Raw genomic sequence first — 22,761 nt, forward strand, 5'->3', positions numbered from 1 at the left:
CTACATTAATATGCATCAAGAAAATGTTTAATGTTCTAACATTGGCTAGTGAATTCCAGTGGGTTTAATTGTCTTCATTATACTTGATTCAATTTGCTATTGTGATCAAATAATGCATTTGAAGTATTAGAAAGAAAACACTAATAACTAATACTTCAAAAGTTTTGTTGACCTCACTCTTTGGCACCTTTCACTTAATCTACATTTCCTAAACATCTATCTTTTTTCATATATTCTTTATTGTAATTAATAGAAGGGTTACATTATATTCACCAGACAGAAGGTGCAATATTTCACATACATTGATACCCTTCTCATGTCTTGGTCCCCATTTCCCTCACCTCACCCCCGCCCCTCATCTTGTTTTCCTTCCTTCCCTATCCGACTTCAAATAACCAAAGAGATAACCAAGGGACAACAAAAGAGATGAGAGATAACATAGTACATTAAGGACAACAATTGCTCATTATATAGCTTTTGTTTCTATATCCTGGAGTTCCTTTTATCTTTTACTATGTTGTATGACAATAGAACTCAAGGGAATTTCAGTTAGTTGTTTTATAGCTCCTGTATTCCTGTTAGCTTGTGAGTTCACCTCCGGTAGGAATCCTGTCAAATTTGGACACTGGAAGTCTCTCAAATGGTAAGGTGAATAAATTAGCGCTTGCTTATCTCTAAGTCTTACGAGAGGAATTCCACTGTTTGGCTCATTGTAACCAGTCAGAAAGGACTGTGTGTGGGGGGGGAGTCCTTCCACTGGACATAACCCAAAGAAACCAAGCTATCAACCTCAAAATTGGCAAGGCATCTATGTGCCAGTGATTGTATCTAGAGATTCCCTTCTTGAATAGTTTGTTAAACATGACATTTGAAATAGGATATAAAAAATCAATGTTAATAAAATCTTAAAAAAAAGAAAAACTGGAAAGGCAATGACAAAATTATAACCCAAAGGCAACTTCAACAGTGTATCAGATAGACCAGTGCTGGAGGTCTATCTGGTGCTGGTGGTGTAATCCTAGCCACTCAGAAGGCTGAGATCAGAGGATCATGGTTCAATATCAGCCCAGGCACAAGAGTCCATGAGACTTGTTTTTTTGGTGTGTCATGGGGCTTGAACTTGGCCTGGGCGCTGTACCTGAGGTCTTCAGCTCAAGGTTACCACCCTACCCTTGAGCCAAGACTCACTTCCCATTTTCTAGAGGTTAATTGGAGATGGGAGTCTCAGGTCCTTTTGTGTCTGGGCTGCCTTTGAACCTTGATCCTCAGATCTCAGTCTCTTGAGTAATTAGGATTACAGGCGTGAGCCACCAAGTCCAGCTCCATGAGACTTTTAGCTCCAATTAATCACCAGAAAACCAGAGATGGCTCTGTGGTTTGACGGCCAGAGGGGTAGCCATGCACTGAAGAGTTCGGGGACAGCACCTAGGCCCAGAATTCAAGCCCCAGGACTGAAAAAAAAAAAAGGAATTAGCAAATTTCAAGAAATTGCTCACAACAAAGCACAGAAAAACAAATGTGGAACACACAAAATAGACAGCAAGAGAAAACTAAAGAGAAAGTCTAATATATATTATGATGGAGTGCCAGATAATGAAAGGAGGTATAAGCAAAAGTTTCCAAACTTAGAATATGCATCAAACCACAGTCTCAGGAAGCCTAATGAAGCCAATTAGAGATACATCAAACCAAATTCATACCTAAAACATGGTACTTTAAAAAAAGAACTTGAAAATGTTAAAAGAAATCAAAGGGGACAAAAAAGGCATTTCCCCATCAAAGAGACGACAGCTTGAATTTTGACATAATACCAAAAGACTAAAATAAAGTATGTGTAGGGGGTATGCATCATGAAATCACTCATTGAAGTCTGTCTGCAGTAAAAATGAAATAGAGAGTTTAAAATAAAGCAACTTCAAGTGTGTCATCCTATGATCCAAGGAACATATTCCTAAATATGGTCTTCAAGAACAAAATTTTTCCCAGATTGAACTTCCAAGATCCAGAAGCCATAAAGACATGCTCCCCAAGCCTTGAGCCGGTAAGCTTTTCCAGAAAGTATAAGAATTTGATATAACTCAAATTCTTACAGATAATACAATAGATAAACAAATTAGTCATTTATTTATATGGTATAGTATAAAGGAGAGAAAATATCGATCAGATTGCTGGGTGCAGTAGGAATGGATCTTAAAAAGACAGCATGCATGGTAGTGCATTCTATCTTCCCAGCTATTCTGGAGACTGAGGTGAGACACTGGCATGAGGAGTTTTAAACTATCTTGGGTGAAATAGCAAAGACTCCCCCACCCACAAAAAAAAAACAGGATTAAATTGTGCAACAACAACAAAAACTCAAACACATGCACACACACACACACACACACACATCCATATTGTGGACTCCAATTATATAAACCTTGAACAGGCAAAAGTAAATTGTGTTAGTTCAGGAGCTATAACTACAGAGAAAAACTATAAAGAAGCTAAGAAAATCAAGGTTGGTTAATATGATTTTTCCTAAGTCTTTCCATTTCCTTACAAATGGGGCGATGTTGTTTTTTCTTCCAGCAGCATAGAATTCCATTATGTATAAATACCACAGTAAGCCAGGCTCAAAGGAACATAGGCTCAATGGTTTCCCTCATTTGTCATAATCAGTAGAAACTTTGGGATCTCCTAGCAGAGATTTACAATAGAACAAAACCTAGATACATAAGGCCATGTAGGATGATGCTAAATGAAAGGACCTCCAGGATATAGAAACAAAAGCCATATAATGAGTGATTGTTGTCCTTAATGTACTATGCTATCTCTCATCTCTTTTGCTGTCCCTTGGTTATCTCATATTGTTGCAGTATTTCACATTGTTATCTGATATATTGCATATATGCTTACTTATGTGAAATAGGATAGGGAAGGGGGGGAACAAGATGAGGGGAGGGAAATGGGGACCAAGACATGAGAAATGGCATCAATGTATGTGAAGTAATGCACCTTCTATCTGGTGAATATAATGTAACCATTCTATTAATTACAATAAAAAAAAGTAAAAAAAGGGGAAAAAAAGAAAATCAAGGTTGGGAAGGAACTCAGGGAGAATTAATAGTATCTGGTCATGTTCTTTGTTTAATCTATCCAGGAAGAACTTGTTTACTCTTTTTTTATGCTAAATTTAGTCAGTTATGTACTCTTCCTATTTTTGTTCTTCCAGTCCTGGTTTTAAACTCAAGGCTTCACACTTGCTTGGCTTTGCTTGTTTGGCTGATGTTCTACCTTTGGAACCACTCTTCCAGCCTGGGTTTTTGCTGGCTATTTTGAAGATGGAATCTCACAAACTTTTCTTCTCAAAAAAGCTTTGAAATATGATTCTCTAGATCTTTGCTTCCTGAGTAGCTAGGATTACATGCAGTCAATAGCACCTGGCTTTATTTACATTTAATGTACACAGTTATTCCTTGATATCCACATGGATTTAGTTCCAAGGCCCCTCTCAGTTCCAGTTTACACACACTCAAATTCCTCATATAATATGATATCCAATAATAATATAGGATAATCACTCCTTATATTAAATGCTTCAATTTCAGGTGTTTTGCATCTTGGAATACCTCAGATTCTGTAATATTTGCAAAGACTTTAGCAGTTGAATATTTTTTTTTGCCAGTCCTGGGCTTGAGCTCAGGGCCTGAGCACTGTCCTTGGACTTTCTCAAGGCTAGAGCTCAACCACTTGAGTCCCAGAACCACTTCTGGCTTTTTTCTATGTATGTGGTACTGAGGAATCGTGCATGCTAGGCAAGCACTCTACTCCTAGGCCAACTTCCTGGCCCCAGCAGTTGAATATCTTTAAACCTAAAATCTTAGAGATGCTCAACCTGCATTTGCATGTAGCCTATATATATCCTTTCATAAACTTTATTTATATCTATTAGTGCAACCATTATAGAAGGCTCAAAAAAAATAAAAAGAGAACTGCCCTTTGTATCAACTATCACCTCTTGGGCATTTATCTGAATGGTTGCAAGGCAGGATAAAATAAAGGCTCTTACATACACATGTTCATTGCAGTTCTATTCACAATAGCCAATTTATAAATGCAAATTGCCCAGATGCCCTACAACTGACAAATAGATCAAGGCAATGTGGGGATGTGTGTGTGTATGTGTGTATGTGTGCATGTGTCTCACACACACAATGACATTTTATCCAGTCTTTCAGGAATAATGAAAGTCTCATTTTTTTTCAGAGAAATAGATGGATCTGAAGAGAAAAAAAATCATATTAAGTGAAGTAAATCAGTCCTAGAAAGACAAAGAGTGAATGTTTCTTTTCATTTGTGAATTTTAGATGCAAAAAAAATAAACTTGCATAAGAATACACATAGAATCATGTAACTATATGCACTATCAAGTTTGTTTTCCAGGATGAAATCCCATGCCATTTCGAAAAACTGGATTTTTAAAAAATGAATATCAGGAAGCTGAAATATGTCTGGAATAAGGGATAATGTTGGCAAAGAGTGTCTGAATGGAAAAGGGAAAGGTGGATAAATACAGTCGTAATATACATGAAAAAGGCAATGGAAAATTTGATGTTGACTGATGGGTGATGGAGGCATGAGAGATGGCGAATAATAGGGGAGGTGATGCACCCTGAATACATAAAGGTGTGTGTTAAGTTGCTTGTGTCAATTTTACACAAATAACTATTTGCCAATAAAAACTAAAAGTAATTATTTTTGTTAGCCTTTGGATAACATAAAAACCAGTTATGAGTAATAATGTATAACACATCATAATGCTATGTAAAGAGTGTGGTATACAGGATAAGAGAAAAAGTTTGCATGTGCTCAATACAGAAGCATTTTTTCTTCAGTTCCCGAGCTCGAACTCTGGGCCTGGGTGCTGTCCCTGAACTCTTTTTGGTCAAAACTAGTACTCTACCACTTTGAGCTACAGTGCTACTTCTGGTTTTTGAGTGGTTAGTTGGAGGTAAGAGTCTCTCAGGGACTTTTCTGAGATCTCAGCCTCCTGAGTAACTAGAATTCCAGGCATGGGTCACAGCGCCTAGCTCAGGAGCAATTTTTTTTCCAAGTGTTTTTGGTTAGTGGTTGCTTGGTTCTGTGGATATAGATCCCATTTACATAGAAGGCTAACTATATTTTTCTCTTCTTCAATATACATATAATATATATATACTTCTATATATTATGATTGAAATACAATTACTAATGTATTCATTTTCTTGTGGTGCTGAGGGTTAAACCCAAAACTTTGCTCAAGGGTAAGCACTTTATGTCTGAGCCTACATCTCAGCCCTTACTGAAAATATCACAACTTCTATGTAATTTAAAAAAACTGAATCCTTCTTTGCTTCTCACTTACTTTTCCATATGGACTTATGTTAATACTTTGAATAGCTATGAAAAACACCTACAGGAAACCACTGACTTCCCTAGACTCTTCTGTTGTTGGAACACCACCACAAAGCCCAATTAAGGTTATTGGTCTGTTTCCAGATGTCTGCCTTAGAAACAAGCAGAACTATGCAAAGAGAAAACAAATGGAGTGGAATTACTCTGAGAAGTCACAGGGGTCCCTGATGTCACAATGCAGAGTGAAAATGGGAAGAAAGACCTTGTTGCCTCAAGTTAGTGGTAAAAGAAAAAGCAGAAGGCTGATGCTTAGATCTTTAAAATAAAATACCTTAAGCCAATTTTTTGCTTACTTACTGAATCAGGGGCCATGCTGATTATAACATATGTTTCCTTTTGTACTTTACCCTGCTTTGCATTCTCTTTAGATTATTTATTTATTTATTTATTTGAGGGTGGTGGTGGTGGTTTGTTTGTTTGTTTATTTATTTAGAGGGTGGTGGTGTTATTGGGACTTAAAATCAGAGCCTGGACACTGTCCCTTAAGTTTTATGCTGCAGATTGGTGCTTCACCACTTGAGCTCCCTTTTTGTTTTTTTGTTTTGGGTTTTTTTTGGTGGTGGTTAATTAGGGATAAACATCTCATTGACATTCTTGGCTCCTTCAGTCTCAGATCTTTGTATTCTGAGTAGCTAAGATTACAGACAGGAACCACTGGGACCTGGCTAGATTTACATTTTTATATTATCTTCTTGTTCTGGCAGACCTAAGTAGGATAGAAAAGTGTGATCTATGAGCAGAATCCTCTTCCTGTGATATTTTTCAGCCACTGGTTCAGGTGGAATCAGCAATGACAAGAAGACATGAAAGGAGAATTTTCTATTTTCCCCTCTTTGCTCATTTCTTAGCAAATGCGAAGTCTTCCAAGATATCTGGCAGGAAAACATAAAGACCAAGGTTCTACACAAGGCATGGGCAGGCTGCCCGGAGGTTCAAGTTCGTTACCTGGAAGAGTATCAGAGGGATTCCCGCCCCATCCACACATTCCAGAAATAGACTGGCAGAAAATAGGCTAAGCAATAGTGGGCAAAAGCCCAGCTCAATTCAGCCAAACTGATGAAATAAATGTAGCCTAACCAGTAGCACCAGGTGGCAGACATCCAAGAGTTCTGAAGGAATTCATGGGTGAAATTGGGAAGCTGTGGGGCAAGAATGCTGGATTCAAAATGACAGTTGGCCATTGCCAGCAAAGGGGCAGAATATGTGAATGCCAGTCTATTCATTAGAAGGGTCAAGGGAGAACTCAGGGAGCCTTAGTAAAGTGTCTATCTCTCCCACTTGTCCAGTCTCCAAAACAGAACAGCATCATTAGACACCAAAACAAAAATAACTTCCTAGAGGAAAAACAATATGGTTTCTAAAAGTAGAGAGCCTGAGTCACCCATTTATTATAGGTCCCCAAAGCATGCAGATATGGAGCCAAGTACTGGCATAATGCAGACTTGTTTCTAGGTGCCCCTAAGGGATAGAATGGGAGGAGCTACTGGTGTATCAAGTCACACGGATAGAACAGGCTTTATTTCTACCCCATCAGAAGAAAATTCCTATGCAGGTTTCTAGGTGCAGGGTGACCTTTACGTTGAAGGTCACACATGCAAAAGACATTGGTGGTGCCAGAAAGAGCTACAAATTCCATCACTTCTGGAATATTTTTACTGACCATCATTGAGTGCCTGCCAAGGGGCTGGAACCCAGGGGTTGAATACAGTGTGACAGGCGTGCTCGTTTCATCCTAAGTAGCTCAAAACCCTCAAAGCCCACTTGAGATGATTCTAAGGGCCATGATGATAAATCCTCATGGTGTCCTCATACCTCATATTAGGACCTGAGCAAACATGTGACTAACTGATAACCAATGATTAAAGAACATTGGGATGACAGACCGAATTGTGAAATAATAACTGCCTAGGAAATAGAGTTAACAATAATTTTGTTATACGAGGCTACATGGGGCATAGATTTGAAATGGACCGATTTTCTTGTTAAAATTAATAACAATAGGAGGGCAGTTGATTTATGGTTAGAACCAATGTAGTCATGCTGGCAGTCTTAGCTACTCAGGAAGTGGCGTAATAACAGTAGCATCACCAACAGTATTATGACTGGTGAATTCTGAATATAATCATCTAACACATTATATCTTTTCCTCCTAGAGAAGTAAAGTAAAACTGATAGAAACATTTATTACTGATAACTTATTTATGGTTCTTGAGCTTTTTTATTCTCTCTCAAATCTAGTGCTTTGCCACCTGAACCACAGGTCCACATCTGGGTGTGTTTTGGTGGTTAACTGGAAATAAGAGTCTCACAGACGTTCCTGCCCAGGCTGGCTTTGAAGAACAATCTTCAGAAATCATCCTCCTGAGCAGCTAGGATTATAGGTGTGAGCTACTTGCCTAATTTCATGCTTTTTGAACATGATTTTCCCACATTTGCATGTACATAAAATCGTCAAGAAAATCCATGAATACAAAAGTACCTATTTATTAGAATAATTTCAAAATAAGTGGGCTGTTTACCAAGTATGGATTGGGCAAATTCTGTCAAGGTGACATGAATCTCAATGTTGCTGTAAAGATTGAGAAAAAATGTTCTCCTCTGAAGTGAGAACACAGAGGAGGGAGAAAGAGTGACTGTATCAGCCTCAAGCTCCAGAGATTAATAGCACTCCTACAATTGACAGGGCTCCTCTCTTCTAATCACTTTTAAACAATGATCCTCCCTATTTCCACTATGTGAGGTGGGAGGTTGTCCTTCTGAAGAGATTTCATCATGTATGTAGAGAGAGCATGGCGATTCTCTGGCACAAGGGAAAAAGAATTTTTTGTGGGTCATGGGGCTCAAACTCCTGGCCTAAATGGTGTCCCTGAGCTCTTCTGCCACAGCCCCACTTCCCATTTTCTGGTGATTCGTTGGAGATAAGAGTCTCACAGTGTTGTAGTGTCTGGGCTCTGAATCATGATCCTCAGATCTCAACCTTCTGAGTAGCTAGGATTACAGGAGTGACCAGCCGCACTGGGCTTGAAAAAAAGAATTTTTTGATGATCAGATTATTTCAAATCATAGGAACCACAGGAAATATCAGAGCTGAAAAAAAAATCCACTTCACAGAAACAGTTTGTGTTAGTTTCTATATTGAGAAATCTGTTTTCTCTTCTGTCCTTTCTCTTTTCTTGGCATGCGGTTTGAACTCAGTGCCCCTTGACTTCTAGGCATCTAATGAATTTTTCTGTCCAGACTGACCTCCAATCACAGTCCTCTAGATCTCAGTCTTCTGAGTAGCTAGTATTATAGGCAAGAGCTAGCAGAGTCCAGCTCTAGTACATTGTGTGTGTGTGTGTGTGTGTGTGTGTGTGTGTGTGTGTGTGTGTGTGTCAGAGAGATAAAAAGAGAGAGAGCGAGGGAGGGAAGGAGAGAGAGAGAGAGAGAGAGAGAGAGAGAGAGAGAGAGAGAGAGAGAGAGAGAGAGAGAGAGAGAGAGAGAGAGAGAGAGAGAGATCACTGGTTTGAGGGTTTGAACTCAATGCCTAGGCACTGTCTTTGAGCTTTTTCTGCTTAAAGCTAACACTTTATCACTTGACAGTTCCATTTCAGGCTTTTTGGTGCCTAGAGATAAGAGGCTCATGCTTTCCTCCGTCCAGGCTAGCTTCAAAATGTTACCTTTGATAGCAGCCTCCTGAGAAGCTAGGATTATAGGAATGAGCCACCAGCACCTATCCAAAAGTTAGCATATTTATTTGTTTTGCCAGTCCTTGGCTTGAGCTCAGGGGATCACTGTCCTTGGGTTTTCTCAAGGCTAGAACTCTACCACTTGAGCCACAGCACCATTTCCAGCTCTTACTATGTATGTGGTACTGAGTAAATGAACCCCAGTCTTCGTGCATGGTAGGCAAGCACTCTACCACTAGGCCAAACTCTCAGCCCCAGCATATTTATTTATTTCCTTGCATATCATTTAATTTTTTTGATGCTTATGCTAAAGATTGAACTTAGGATTTTGAGTTGTTACTTGGCATTTTCACTCAAGGCAGGTACTCCACTACTTGAGCCACAACTCCATCTAGCACAAATTTTTAATTGGCATATGAATGATTATCTAGAATATCAATTATTATTTAGAATACAAATAAAATAAGTCTGCAAAGCAACTGTCAGATAAACATTTCTTGTAAAAGTGTTCTTCCTTCTAGAAGAATGCATGTCTATACTCCCTTTCCTGCCACTTCTCCCCTCCCCCTTTCTCCCCTCCCCTCCTCTCCCCTTTCTTTTTCACCCGTCCTTTCCTCTCCCCTCCCTTCTACTTTCCTTCCTTATCCCTCCCTCCTCTCTGTTCCTCATTGTCAATGAATGTGAACTAAATGAATTTCCTACTCCTCTTCTTCCTATTCCTGTCTGAAAGAATAACTAGGTCTACCTTCTGTACCTCCTCTGGGATGAATATGAATGGAAAGGAAATATAAACTCATCTCCAAGGTCTCATGTTTGAAACGTAAGTAGCAGGGAACTTCATGTCGTTAATACCCTGAGCAAAAGAAATGCCTGAGAAGGAAATATAAAATGTCAGTAGATAAAATTAGAAGCAAAATATTTGCACCTGTGTTTCTCCATGAACAAATCTCTTGCATATCAAATTGATGTAACTACATCCTCCAGAAGTTCACACACACACACACATACACACACATACACAAGCAAAACTTTTACAAGGCTAATTACAAAGCAAGTATGAAAACAAATATGAAAAGGAGTTATGAAAAAGCGTCATGGACTAATTAATCATGGTCCTTTTACCCTAGGGAAAAAATAAAGGATGTGTACAAAGACTTATCCTCAAAGATGCAACCCAGAGTATAATCATTCTAAATTAAAAGCATCCAACAAGTCACTAATAAAAGACTTGTAAAGTTAACTGCAGTATATCACAATAATGCCACTATTAAAAGTAATAGGTATATATTAATGTGGTCCAGTGACAACAGTTCGTTTAAAGCACAAATGCATGATAGAGCCAGGTGTGGTATAAGCTTATAATCTCAGCTATTTAGGGGGTAGGGACAGAAGGCTCTTTATCTGAAATCAGCTTAGGAAAAATAAGTTAGAAAGAAAGAAAGAAAGAAAGAAAGAAAGAAAGAAAGAAAGAAAGAAAGAAAGAAAGAAAGAAGAGAAAGAGAGAAAGAGAGAAAGAGAGAAAGAGAGAAAGAGAGAGAGAGAGAGAAAGAGAGAAAGAGAAAGAGAAAGGGAGGGAAGGAGGGAGGGATGGGATAGGAATGAAGGAAAGAAAAGAGAAAAGGGAAAAGGAAAGGGTATGGACATTTGTACATTTGTCACTCAAGTGGTAGAGAGACCCTGAGTTCAGCCCCAACACTGTCAAACAAATGAAAGAATACATGTAGAAACAAATGTGATCTATATGAGTGCCCTTGATGTGTGTGCATCCTTTGGTATTCTATGTGGCTTTTCTTCTTCTCTATCTGAAATTGTCTGACTTATCTCTGATAAATATGCATTATCTCTGAAATAAAAATATAAAAGTGGAATGATTTTTTTTTAGTTTGGTGTGTTAGCACAATCTTTCTGAAATAGTAAAAAGCAAAGAAGTCAAATTCTCTGCTGGCTGCCAGGTTCAAGAGAAAGGTCTGTCGATTCAAGTCAGAAGACAGTGGGAGACAGAAACAAATGGGTTGATCTACACTCCAAAAGTCTTGTGATTATACTTTTCATGTTCTCATCTGTCTGGGAGGGTTTTAAAACCAAAAAAGTCTTTCTAATAAACATTAAAAATAAAAACGTGGAGATTGAGAATTTCTGTATCTAAGCAACCAAGCCTTAGAATATTTGGACTTTTAGGTCAAAGCATCAAAACTCTCTTTGATACAAGACAGCTATGGAGACACAGCATTTACATCACAGTTGATCTGTTTATCATCTCAGATTTTTTTTTTAAAGAACTTTTTTTTTTATGTCTATAATGAAGAGTGGGTTAGTAACAATACAACTTCAAGAACAGTAGCAAGGCCTTGTTCCTAAAGAAATTCTTGTACTAGAGGGACATATTTAAATACACACAGCTCCAGGGAGCCAATCAGAATACACTGTGGTGTCAGTGCTATGGGAACCACTTAGGGAACTGTGTTTTCCCTTCTCTGTAGTACACAACACGAAGCAATTTGCTTTCTTTTAACTACAGTTGTCCCTCATATCAACTGGAGAAGTGATCCCAGATTAAAATCACTGCTCACCAGGTGCCACTGGGGTTGCTCTCAAGCCTGTGTAGGGCACAGCAATGACCTCATTAGCTATAATGTTAATCATTCTAAGACTTCTCCAAAGGGATAATATAGATTGGGAGGAAACTGAAAATGCCTGCTTGCTTTTTTTTTTGCTGACATAAAAGCAGATATGTTTGAAGATTTTTAATGTATTTAATCAATCTTGATAATTTACAATTTTACTTTATTTATTTTTATTCATTTTTTTTCTTTTTCTTTTTTTCTCTATTACTGTTGTGGTATCTGGCACCATTTTTTTTATTAGCTTCTCACTCATCATCTGGAAAGAAAATATTCTTGAATAACATCATTAAAATGTTTGTTTTTAATTGAGACAGGATCTCAGTTTGTGGTCCAGGCTGGCCTCACATTTATAATCTTCCTTCTTCAGTCTCCCGAGGGCTGGAATTACAGGCTGTAATATAACACTTGGTTCCCAATGATTTTTTGTTTAGTTTTCTGCCTTGATTTCCCAGTTCATTCTTTTTAGGCACTGGGGTATGGAATGATGTAATCTCGATGCACACGGCAACAAGAGGTAAAATAAATTCCAAGTCCTTAATCCATAACCTCTTATCCATTACATGTCTTTCTGTACTCTCTTTGTCAGCAACCTGCCTTTACCCTCCAACCCTTATGAGGAGAAAATGTGTCAGATTCAAGTTTGTGCCAGATATCTTCAAGGATGAACTGGCTGATAATTACTATCTTATACCAGGAGAAAAACAAAAAAATAATCTCTTAAAACAGGTAAAGGAAATTTTAAAATATCATACTCCTTACTAGTGGGGAATTACCAGGTTCTAGCCTGTCAAGCAACCTGATGAAAGGGTGCTTTCTTCTCTAATCTTTCTCTTCCCTCCAGCCTTCTTTCCCACTCCCAAGTAAAGATTATAGAAAAGTTTACCAGAAAAGGAATACTGACATTGTTCAGGGCTCAAAGCAAGATTCCAGTGTAGGCAACTCTCATGTGCTATCATCTTTCTTCTTCAAGCAGTTCAGAAGAGTTGTTTGAGGAACTCTCCTTGAAATCAAGTCGAAGACCCTCTTCCTACAGAGCCATACGTTGTACCCAGACACCAGTGAAAATTGGAATAGGCATTGGAAACCACTCCCCACTCCCTAGTCTCCAGTCAATTTCCATCGGATCAAATCCTTTGTCTTACTTCTCTATGTTCAGTTTTCCCAGTTTTTGAGTTTTGGTTTCTAAAGGCTCTCCTGACACATACAATTGTGGATAACTATGTTTGTTATCCTTTCTCTTGTTAATCTCTTTTGTCACAGGGAAGTCAGGTTTGAGGCTTGCCATTACTAAGGCAAAGATATTACTTTTCTCTCCATTTGATCTTCTTTATTTGATCAGAAATATTCTTTCATGATCTTGCCACTATCATTCTGGTTATTCTGGTTCAGCCTTCAAAGGGAGTTTTTCCTCTTTTATCCAATCTGTGTAGACAATAAAGTTCTTCCAGATACTCTTCTTTTTGTCATTCTATTATTCCCTCTAGGGTTCCTCCTATCACCAGTATTATCTCCATGTCAACTATGGTAAATAGGCTTTTCTAGCCAAGACCTCCTGTTCTATTTAACTAGTCCTTGTGTCAACTGCCTATGTCACATCTTCCCTTGAATATTTCATTGGGATCTCAAATTTCATATGTCCGACTCTAAAGTAAAACATGTCTCACTCTGAATTCTCTTTCTCCTCCATCTACCTCACTCAAGTGCTGTATCAGTCATAGGGAATCAATCACAACACCTGTTCCTCCTTCACCTCCCATGTATAAGTGGGAATTTATTCCTACCTACTTGATTAGACATAGTGTTTTTAACATTTTTCCTACTCCTTATCATCAACTGTTATTTAGATGCTAAAGACTTTTCTTCACTCTTACATACATTCGCCTTCCCTTCTAATTTACTGTCCTAAATGAAAATCTTTTCAGATTACTCCCTGGCTTTAAAGGCCTTCCATTGCCAAAAATCAAATCTAAAGTCATTAGAATACTCTTTACAATTCTACATAATATACTCACAGATTTATCCTTTGATCTCATTTCATATTACCCTCTGTCTTTCAGCCAAAATAAACTCTTTTATTTTCTCAAACTTAACAAGGACTTTCCCTTCTTAGAGAATTTACACAAACGGTTCCATCTGCCTGTTTCATCTCACGTCTTCCTTCTCTGAACTCTCAGTGCTAAAATGCTCTCTGTATCAGATAGAGAAACATTGAGGTTCCAGCCACGGACTATCCACTAAAGTCCCTTTCTGCAATAGTGCCTTTAATCCCCCTCTCTTTCTCTTTCTCCCTCTCTCTCCATTTTCTCTCCCTCTCTCCTTTCCCCTCCCCTCCTTTGCCCTACCCTTCCCTCCTCTCCTCTCCTCTTCTCTCTTTTCCTCTCCTCTCTTCTCTTCTGTCAGTGATGGGGATTTGAATTGTGGGCCTGGGTGCTAGGTCTAAGCTTCTTTGTGCCCAAGACTAGCATTCTACTACTTTGATCCACGGCATAACTTCCAGTTTTCTGGTGGTTAATTGGAGTTAAGAATTTCCTGTCTGGGCTGGCTTTGAACTGTCATCCTCAGATCTCAGACTCCTGAGTGGCTAGGATTGCAGGCATGAGCCAGTAGTGCCCAGTTTAGTCTGAGAGTTTTATCAAGCTATCAGCAAAAAGTTGAAATTTAACAGTGGCTCAAGAAGCAGAGCACCAGCCAGGGGAGAGTGTGAGCCCCAGAACTGGCACACAGACACACACACACAGACACACAGACACACACAGACACAGACACACACACACACACACACACACAGAGGGAGAGACCTAGCCTGGTTATAATAAGTCATATATCATAATTGATCTTTCAATTGCATTTGAATTAAAAATGATCTATTCTTTAAAAAATAGATATATGTTTTTAAAGTACTAAATTTCTTGTGTGGTATTTCAATTTCTACTGTGGGAGTAGACCTGGGTTTTACAGTTATCAGTGGGATCCAGGAATGATTTCATTAAAAAAAAATAAATAGAGTAAAATGTTAACCACTATCAAGGAGTTCTATGATCCATAACAATTTACATTGTCTTAAATACATAAATGTAAATCAGTCCTTGGCTAAATTACTCAAATACCATTCAAGAAGGAAAACTCTATAAAAGCTTTCAAGTTATTCAAAAGAGAGTCATAAAACTTTTGATCTAAATTTTCCATTCCTGAGAACGTCACACCAACAGTTAAGTTTGTCATTTGGGTTGGCTGAGAAGAAAGAAAGTGAATGCCAAATGCCTGGCATTTAAAATATGTTTAGTGAATTTATATATTTTTATTTAGTTCAAAAGGACTAGGGTTTACACTTAACTCTATCATCTAAAAGTTTAGACTCATCAAGCCACTTAAGGACTTAAATTAGAAAAGTGAAATGATATTGAGTATAATCTATCATGGCTAACTTCACAAAACACTGAGAGGCAGACTCATTTTCCTTTGTGTCTATCTTCATGTGTACAGAAGCTATTCCAAGATTCTGGTGGATGTTGTCTGATCATATCAGAATACCCAGGACATTAACATAGGGATATCACAGCGCTTTTTGGGAAAAAAAAGTAAATTTAAATAGCCTTAAAAATAAAAATAAAATGACTGTAATTTTGGCAAGGGAGTTCCCGGTGAGGGACAGAATATAAACAGATGGCTAAGGAAGGATCGCCTACATTCTGAACACAGAGCTTGAAGCAGCATTTCGAAGAAATAAGCAGCACTTGCCAGTCCAGGCGACTTCCCACCAGGATCCTCAGTTAATTATGGAAAGCATAGAGTTGATGCCGCTGGTCAACAGGACTCCGATACTCCTGTTCCATCCAGAAAAGTTTTCACCCCTCCACCTCCTTCTAAAAGGGACTAAGCACTAGCCACTTGAGAAAAAGCAATTTCCTAATAAATTAGCCTGCCACCATTGGCTTGCATGCAAATGGCTGCTGAGATCCAGCCAAGCATCCCAAACATTCAATTTCATGTGTGACCTAAACCTGTTACACTGTCTCAGTGGGGAATCTTGTGATCACTCAAATTCCAGACATAATCAAGAAGAAGAAAAAAAATCCCCACTTAGTAACAGTTAAAACTGAGTGTGAAAATATAATCCAAATGCGGATGAAAGAGAACATTTTTTATAACAACAAAAAGTGACAGTTGATCTAAATCACACTGGACCAAAATGTCTAGATCTTTTATCTGAGTCTATTTTTCAAGGCCAACACCATTTCCCAAAGAACTGCACCTACACCTGAATGGAAACAGTGGATCAGCAGCAAGGAAGCCTCTATAATCACTGATTCAACCCCACAGTTTCTCAGAAACCACAGAGGAAAACTTACAGATTTGTCTTTCACCAGTAGAGCACAACATTGGACTCCAGCCATCAACATCTTGTGAGGGTTCCAGGCCACTGAATCGGCCCTATTGTGTTAAACCAAAAAAAAAAAAAAAAAAAAAAAAAAAAAAGAAAGAAAGAAAGAAAAAAGACAAAGCAGGCAGGACACTTGATTAATTTCTCCAAGGCAGAAGGCAATCTGGCTTTAGCAGTATTTGCATTCAGTCTTCACTCACACATCATTGTTCTGTAAGATGCTTTGTGTGTGGAGTTTGAAGCAATTTGGATGGTTTTCCATTGTTCTGGTTTTATGTTTTTCCATTTTGTTTTGTTTTGGGTTTTTTTTTTTGCTGTTTCTTTTTTTGCCCACAAAATAATTACTTTGGTTTTATCTATATTTAAAGCATCACTTGCCAGGGAAAACTTCAAAGAAACTTGTTTGCCTAAATGAAAGTAAGCTACAAAATAGAAAAGAGCATTTACCTGTGAATGCCACGTAGAAGTATGCAGTGCTTCCTAGACACCAAAGCTGAGCCACCCCAGGAAGCCTGTTGAGATATTTATATAACAAGAACATTATTTCAGCAGCACTCTTACAGATCACTCTCAGTGACAATTTTAACCTATGCTATCTGGTACTTTGTTTTGTTAACCAATTAATATGCCAGGAGTCTTATCCAGTGATAGTACTCCAACAACCAGAAATTCCTCAGAGGTGTCACAGGCCCTCCACTGATGAGCAGATATATGGATGAAAATGGTACCAGAAGTCAGTAATTATACCTATAATCCTACTTACTCAGGAGGCTGAGATCTAAACACTACAGTTTGAAACCAGACTGAGCAGAGAAATATGAAAGATGTTGGTCTCTAGTTAACAAGAAAAAAGGCTGGAGGTGAAGCTGTGGCTCAAGTGGTAGAGCACTATCTTTCAGAAAAAAAAAGCATAAAAACAAGAGCTCTGAGTTCAATCCCCAGTATGAGTATACACACACACACACACACACACACACACACACACACACGCAAGCAGACAATATTTTCACAATGCTGACAGTTGCCATACATACTGTACTAGGAGTCACAGCTGGGGGTCTGCCATTCTATATAATGAATGAGCTAATGTTGTTGATGACATGGTTGGAAGGCCTACTCAAATAGGATGAAGGGAAACATCTTTTGATAGTAATTTGATCCCTTCAGTCTTAATGTTCCCTGAAATATTGGCAAACCATAGGTGGAAGAAGGGAGTTTTGTGACTTAAGGAAATAATTCATTGGAGAGGTAAGTTCTCTACACATAGGAGAGAAGAGTTAGGGAAAAGGAAATGAAGGAAAGTCCATAAAAAAGACAGCTGGCTGGTGAATATAATGTAACCCTTCTATTAATTACAATAAAAACATATATGGAAAAAAAGACATGTGGAAGACAAGGCAAAGTAATCAATCCAGAAAATATGTCCATTGGTGTGAGTTTTAATCTGTAGAAAAAATGATAGCATAGTGAGAAAGCAGGGAGGGACTGTCTTGAGCCATGCTGAAGGCTCTCTACATCTTCTGAGAATGGAGTTATTATCACTTCCATTTTTCCTAACTCTAAAATTTGCAAAAATATCAACCCATTCTCTAAATGGTGAAGGAGGTTGATTTTCTATCTCAATAAGGACTGTCATTTATTGTGTTATTTCTATATGCAAGGTAACACTATGAATTTTTTTTTTTGGGTGCTAGTCCTGAGGCTTGAACTTAGAGTCAGGACACAGTCTCTGAGTACTTTTGCTCAAGGCTAGTGCTCTACCACTTGCGGCATAGCTCTATTCTGGCATTTTGCTGGTTAGTTAAAGCTAAAACTTTCAGAAACTTTCCTTCCCAGGATGGTCTTGAATATCAATCCTCACTAAGATCTCAGTTTTCTGAGTAGCTAGGACTACAGGTGCGAGCTACCTGAACTCAATTTATTTTATACTTTTTTTCTCTTCCATGAATTGATGGAGAGGACAGGAGTCTTGAGGCAGAGGTGGGGCGATTTTTGCTCAGTCTGATGCTCTACCACCTCGACCACCTCAGCTACAGCTCACTTCCTACAAAAGCATTTTTCAAAATTCATATTAATCTTAATAATATATGATACAAATGTATGGCAATCTGGGTTTCATAGAAAACCAAGGAAAATAAGCAATCATAATTGCATTTTTGAAGATGGATAAATATATTTTAGTATTTTAAAGGGCCTATAAATTTCCAAAATAGTCTAGCATATGATATGAACAAAGCATTTTTGTTTGTTTTTAGCAGTTCAAAGTGTTTTTAAAATATACCTGATATTTAGTGGAAGTAATGGTTATATAAAGCTGACTGAAGTGAGACTCTCTTAACTAACCAAAGGTAGCACTTCAGTTAGATGGTTCAAGGGCAGTTTCAGTGCTGGTATCTGCTCACATTTCAACATGCATTGTATTGATTTTTATAGACTTAAAAGCATAACAATGCATTATGTCCTAAAAGATAATATGAAGTTGTGTTCTTTTATAACTGTGGAAATAAAGAGGAACAATCAAATATATCACCGTTTATACTTAGGTATTCTACTCTCATAAAAGAAATATCAACTATGGATTATATAGTTTGTGTAAAATGAGGCTCCTGTGGCAGTTTTTAAATTGGGAGTGATTTTTAAAGATTTATGGGGCTTAGAGAGAATTATGATTTAGAAATATGAAAGAAAATCTCTTTACTTTTTTTCTTTTAATTAAAAGTGGAACTTGTTGGGCTGGAAGTTTGGCCTAGTGGTAGAGTGCTTGCCTAGCATGCACAAAGACCAGGGTTCAAGTCCTCTGTACCACATACATAGAAAAAAGCCAGAAGTGGTGCTGAGCCTTGAGAAAGTCCAAGGACAGTGCTCAGGCCCTAAGCTCAAGCCCAGGACAGGCAAAAAAGTAAAAGTGGAACTTGTTAAGAAACATTTCCTTTAACAACATATTTGAGCAACATCAACTTGGGACATTTGTTTATTTTCTAATGTCAGTACTGTAGCTTGAATTCAGGGCCAAGGAGCTCTCATTTAGCTATTTGTTACAAAGCTGGTGCTCTACCACATGAGCTCCAGCTCCACTTCCAGCCTTTTGCTGGTCACCGAGATAAGGATCTCACAGACTTTCTTGCCTGAGCTGGCTTGGACCCACATCCCTCGAGTCGCCTCATCGTGTGTAGCTAGGATTGAAGGTGTGAACCATGTGGCACCTGGCTGGACATGTTTTGAAAATACAGAATTCTCCATTGTTTCTACTTAGCAAGTTCAAATGTATTTAACTTGTCAGGAGGCTCTGAGACCCTCAGGGCTATTGCCAAATTCTCTGTTCACTGGTCCCTATTCTTAGGTATAATGAAACAAATGAACCAAAAATTTGAAAAAGGAAAATAAAAGGATGAAAGGAAACCACCAAGTTCTACAAGTATTCATAGCTGTCTGAGTTCAACATTTCAGCCCCAGATAAGCAAATTGATAATAGCAGTTACCTTTAATTTATGGAAAATTTTATTATGAATAGCCCCCAGGATTTAAGAAATTAATTAGAAAATAAAGCCAACACTTTAAGTTAGAAAGTTATAAAGAATATAAATGATCTCAATCCCCCTCAAATAATTATATATGATAGATACTGAGAAAGATCTGATTTAATTATAAAATGCAATTAAGTAATGCAAGTTTTTTTTTTCTTTTTTGCATTTTCTAGCTGATTGGAATCATACGGTTTGAGAGCTAAAAAATTCTTTATCTACCGCATTAGCCATCTCCCTTCCCAAATGCTTAGATTACAATGGATAAAAGGCAGATTATATATATGCAATAATATGAGGAAGCCCTTCGGTGCAATTAGTAGACACTTTAGAAATGAATGACAGAGTCAAGGCCCAACAAAGTACGCACCAGAAAATAGGTACCTGCAAAGAGGGCTGGGGCCATGGGGAAAGGGGTAGATGAATGAAGAGGGAATGGAGGGGAGAAAGTAATCAGGAATCCGTTGTATATACTACAAAATTGAGAAAAGTAAGGGAAGGGGAGAGAAAGGGGGACGACCCTGGTCATGATGCATTGTGCTCATAGACTGATTTGTAAAATGGCAACACCTTTGTACACCTATTTAAAGATAATAATAACAAAACTAAAATCCATGATGGGACTTTAAATCAAGGTCCGTTTCAGGGTGGGTCCTAGCAGGAAACTGTCTGAGTGGTAAGGTGCATAAAGGAGGATGGAAAGGACTGAAGTCATTTACTGCACGTATGAACATGGAGCAATGAAACTTGTTCAACTTGGTTTAAGAAGGAAGAAGGGGATGAGGAAGAGAGATAGAGGGGAGTGGTTAATTGAGATATCTTGTTTGGAAGTGTCACCAAAAATATTCCTCATGAAATCAATGTATGCCAATAAATAATGTAAAATTAAGGTATTATATAAATGGTATGCTAATTATATGGTTTATAATTCTGATCACATAAGTTATATGAAGATGGGTCATGGGAGAAAAGAAATGACTAAATCAAAAAATATACATGAACTCCTAGACTGTCCTTTAATCTTCCAGGAAATGTCATATGTAGTCCTTGGGTTAAAGGCATGATTAGAAGGAGTAGAGCTTCACATCTACTTGTGTGAAAAGATAGAAAAGGAGGAGGACGTTAGCGTGTTATGTTCCATAGATGAACTTACATCCACGTGAAGCCACAGCCCATGTCTCTCACAAATATCGGCTATTTCATCCAGAGGATCGAAAGCACCCAGAACAGTCGTACCTGCCGTGGCACAGACGAGGAATGGCTCTGCCCCCTGTGAGCCACACACAAAGACAATTGTCACTGTCCACCCCAAACTTACTCTGCAGTAGGTTGAGAAACATAAAAGGCAATGCATCCAGAGGTTGACAGGAGTCTTAGAAGACAATTGTTAACTTAATTGGGTGGTTTTTTTTTTTTTTTTAACTTCCACATTGTGTAAGCCCCTGTCATGGTAAACATGTTTAGAAACATTTGTCCTGGTTCAATATAGAGCTTCATTACTATTGCTTTCATTTGCTTTCTGTAGAACTGTTCTGTTCTAAAGATGACCCAGGGGCTGGGAGTTTGGCCTAGTGGTTAAAGTGCTTGCCTAGCATATACGAATACCCGGGTTCGATTCCTCGGTACCACATACATAGAAAAAAGCTGGGAAGTGGTGCTGAGGCTCAAGTGGTAGAGCTCTAGCCTTGAGAAAGTCCAAGGACATTGCTCAGGCCCTGAGCTCAAGCCCAGGACTGGCAAACAAACAAACAAACAAATAAATAAAGATGACCCAGGTATAAAGTGGAGTAACTTCACAGGAATGGTAACCTGACATTCCGTAGGATTCCTAACTCCTTCCTGGAGGAGTGTCTAGGACTTCCATAGTGTCTGCATTCTCCACCTTCTAGAAAAAAATTACAGGGAAGAAGAGACAAGAGGACAAACTCCTCAGCCCTGTGTGTCTTCTGGTAAAGTAAGTGTGGTTACCATGCCACAAGATGCTCAGATAGAGACTCAGCAAGATCTGAATAGGAACTTGGCTTTGGCTGCCTACAGGCAGCTCCACGTTCATGGTATTACAGGGAAAATGCACTGCCCCTTCTGGGAGCAAGAGTTTACATCACTCCTGCACTTGAATTTTCCAGTCCATGGCTGCATCTTGCTGAGTGAGCAGGCGTCCGTGGAAAAAACGGCAGCAAAGGGAAAGTGGAGGAAAGAGATAAAGAACTGTCACAGGAAAAACTAGTCCCCCATGATGGGATTTCAAGCCAACCAAGTAGAGGAACAATAAAGGAGAACGTTCCAAACATGTCAACACCATGGTATTGTGATGGGTTGCTTTCCATAGAAGTATCCATCAGGAAAACTTACAACCATGAAGTGGTGAGGAGCACTTAGCATCCCAGGATTCCAGACCACCTGAGGAATCAGTGAGTCCTGTCAGGTTATCATTACTCACAAAGACATTTTACCTCCACGTAGCATGATGTCATTTTCCCCCTCAGTTTTACCTTGAAGTGCATTGTTATGGCAATATATTTTAATAGCCTTTGATGTCAGAGGTTGTTGTGTTTGAACCAAACTCATTCCAATTTAACTGACCTTTTATAGAAAGATGGTATTTCTCAACAGAAAGTGGGGCACAGCAAGACCACTCGGTCCCACATCTCCAAATTGAGATGCCCAGGAATCAAAGTGATGGAACATAATGAATCCAGTTGCCATATGGGAAGACAGCTGTAACACATAGGCTGGGGGCTACCCCCAAACCTCTCAGAGCCAGGCCAGAAGGTAGGTGACAGAGCCTCTGGCAAACCACAGGCTTTGCAAATTCTTCCCTGTACTCAACCACAACAGATTAAGTCTTTATCATGTCAGTGACCTAAATGAAATGAGAACAAATTTACATCAATTATTACAAACATCAGAAAAAACTGAAGGTGTCTTTATGGCTAGGTTTTCCCTGTTAAACTGTCTGATATCTTGACAGTCTGAAGAAAACACCTATGCAAGTGATGATAATTTACTAATGAGTTTTCCTCACCTCTTAAAAAAATATTACTATAAGCCAGGCACTCATGAGTCATGTCTGTAATCCTAACTGCTCAGGAGTCTCAGATCTGAGAGGATTCTGATTCAAAAGCAGCACA

The 22,761-nt window shown here is 38.5% G+C and overlaps 1 protein-coding gene across 1 annotated transcript in view; it reads right to left on the bottom strand.

Moving 5' to 3' along the window:
• Positions 1–22,761, bottom strand: part of Gadl1 (GAD like acidic amino acid decarboxylase 1) — a 226,650-nt gene that overhangs the window by 133,108 nt on the left and 70,781 nt on the right. Inside the window, exons 10-12 of the mRNA XM_090352917.1 lie at positions 20,784–20,900; positions 16,557–16,621; positions 16,078–16,159 (exon numbers count right to left, since the gene is read on the bottom strand). Coding sequence (XP_090209043.1) covers positions 16,078–16,159; positions 16,557–16,621; positions 20,784–20,900 — 264 coding nt within the window. The remainder of the gene's footprint in view (positions 1–16,077; positions 16,160–16,556; positions 16,622–20,783; positions 20,901–22,761) is intronic.

The sequence above is a fragment of the Megascapheus bottae genome, chromosome 18 (genome assembly GCF_031878675.1).
Source record: "Megascapheus bottae isolate mThoBot1 chromosome 18, mThoBot2.hap1, whole genome shotgun sequence".
In the NCBI taxonomy this organism is placed as follows: domain Eukaryota; kingdom Metazoa; phylum Chordata; class Mammalia; order Rodentia; family Geomyidae; genus Megascapheus; species Megascapheus bottae.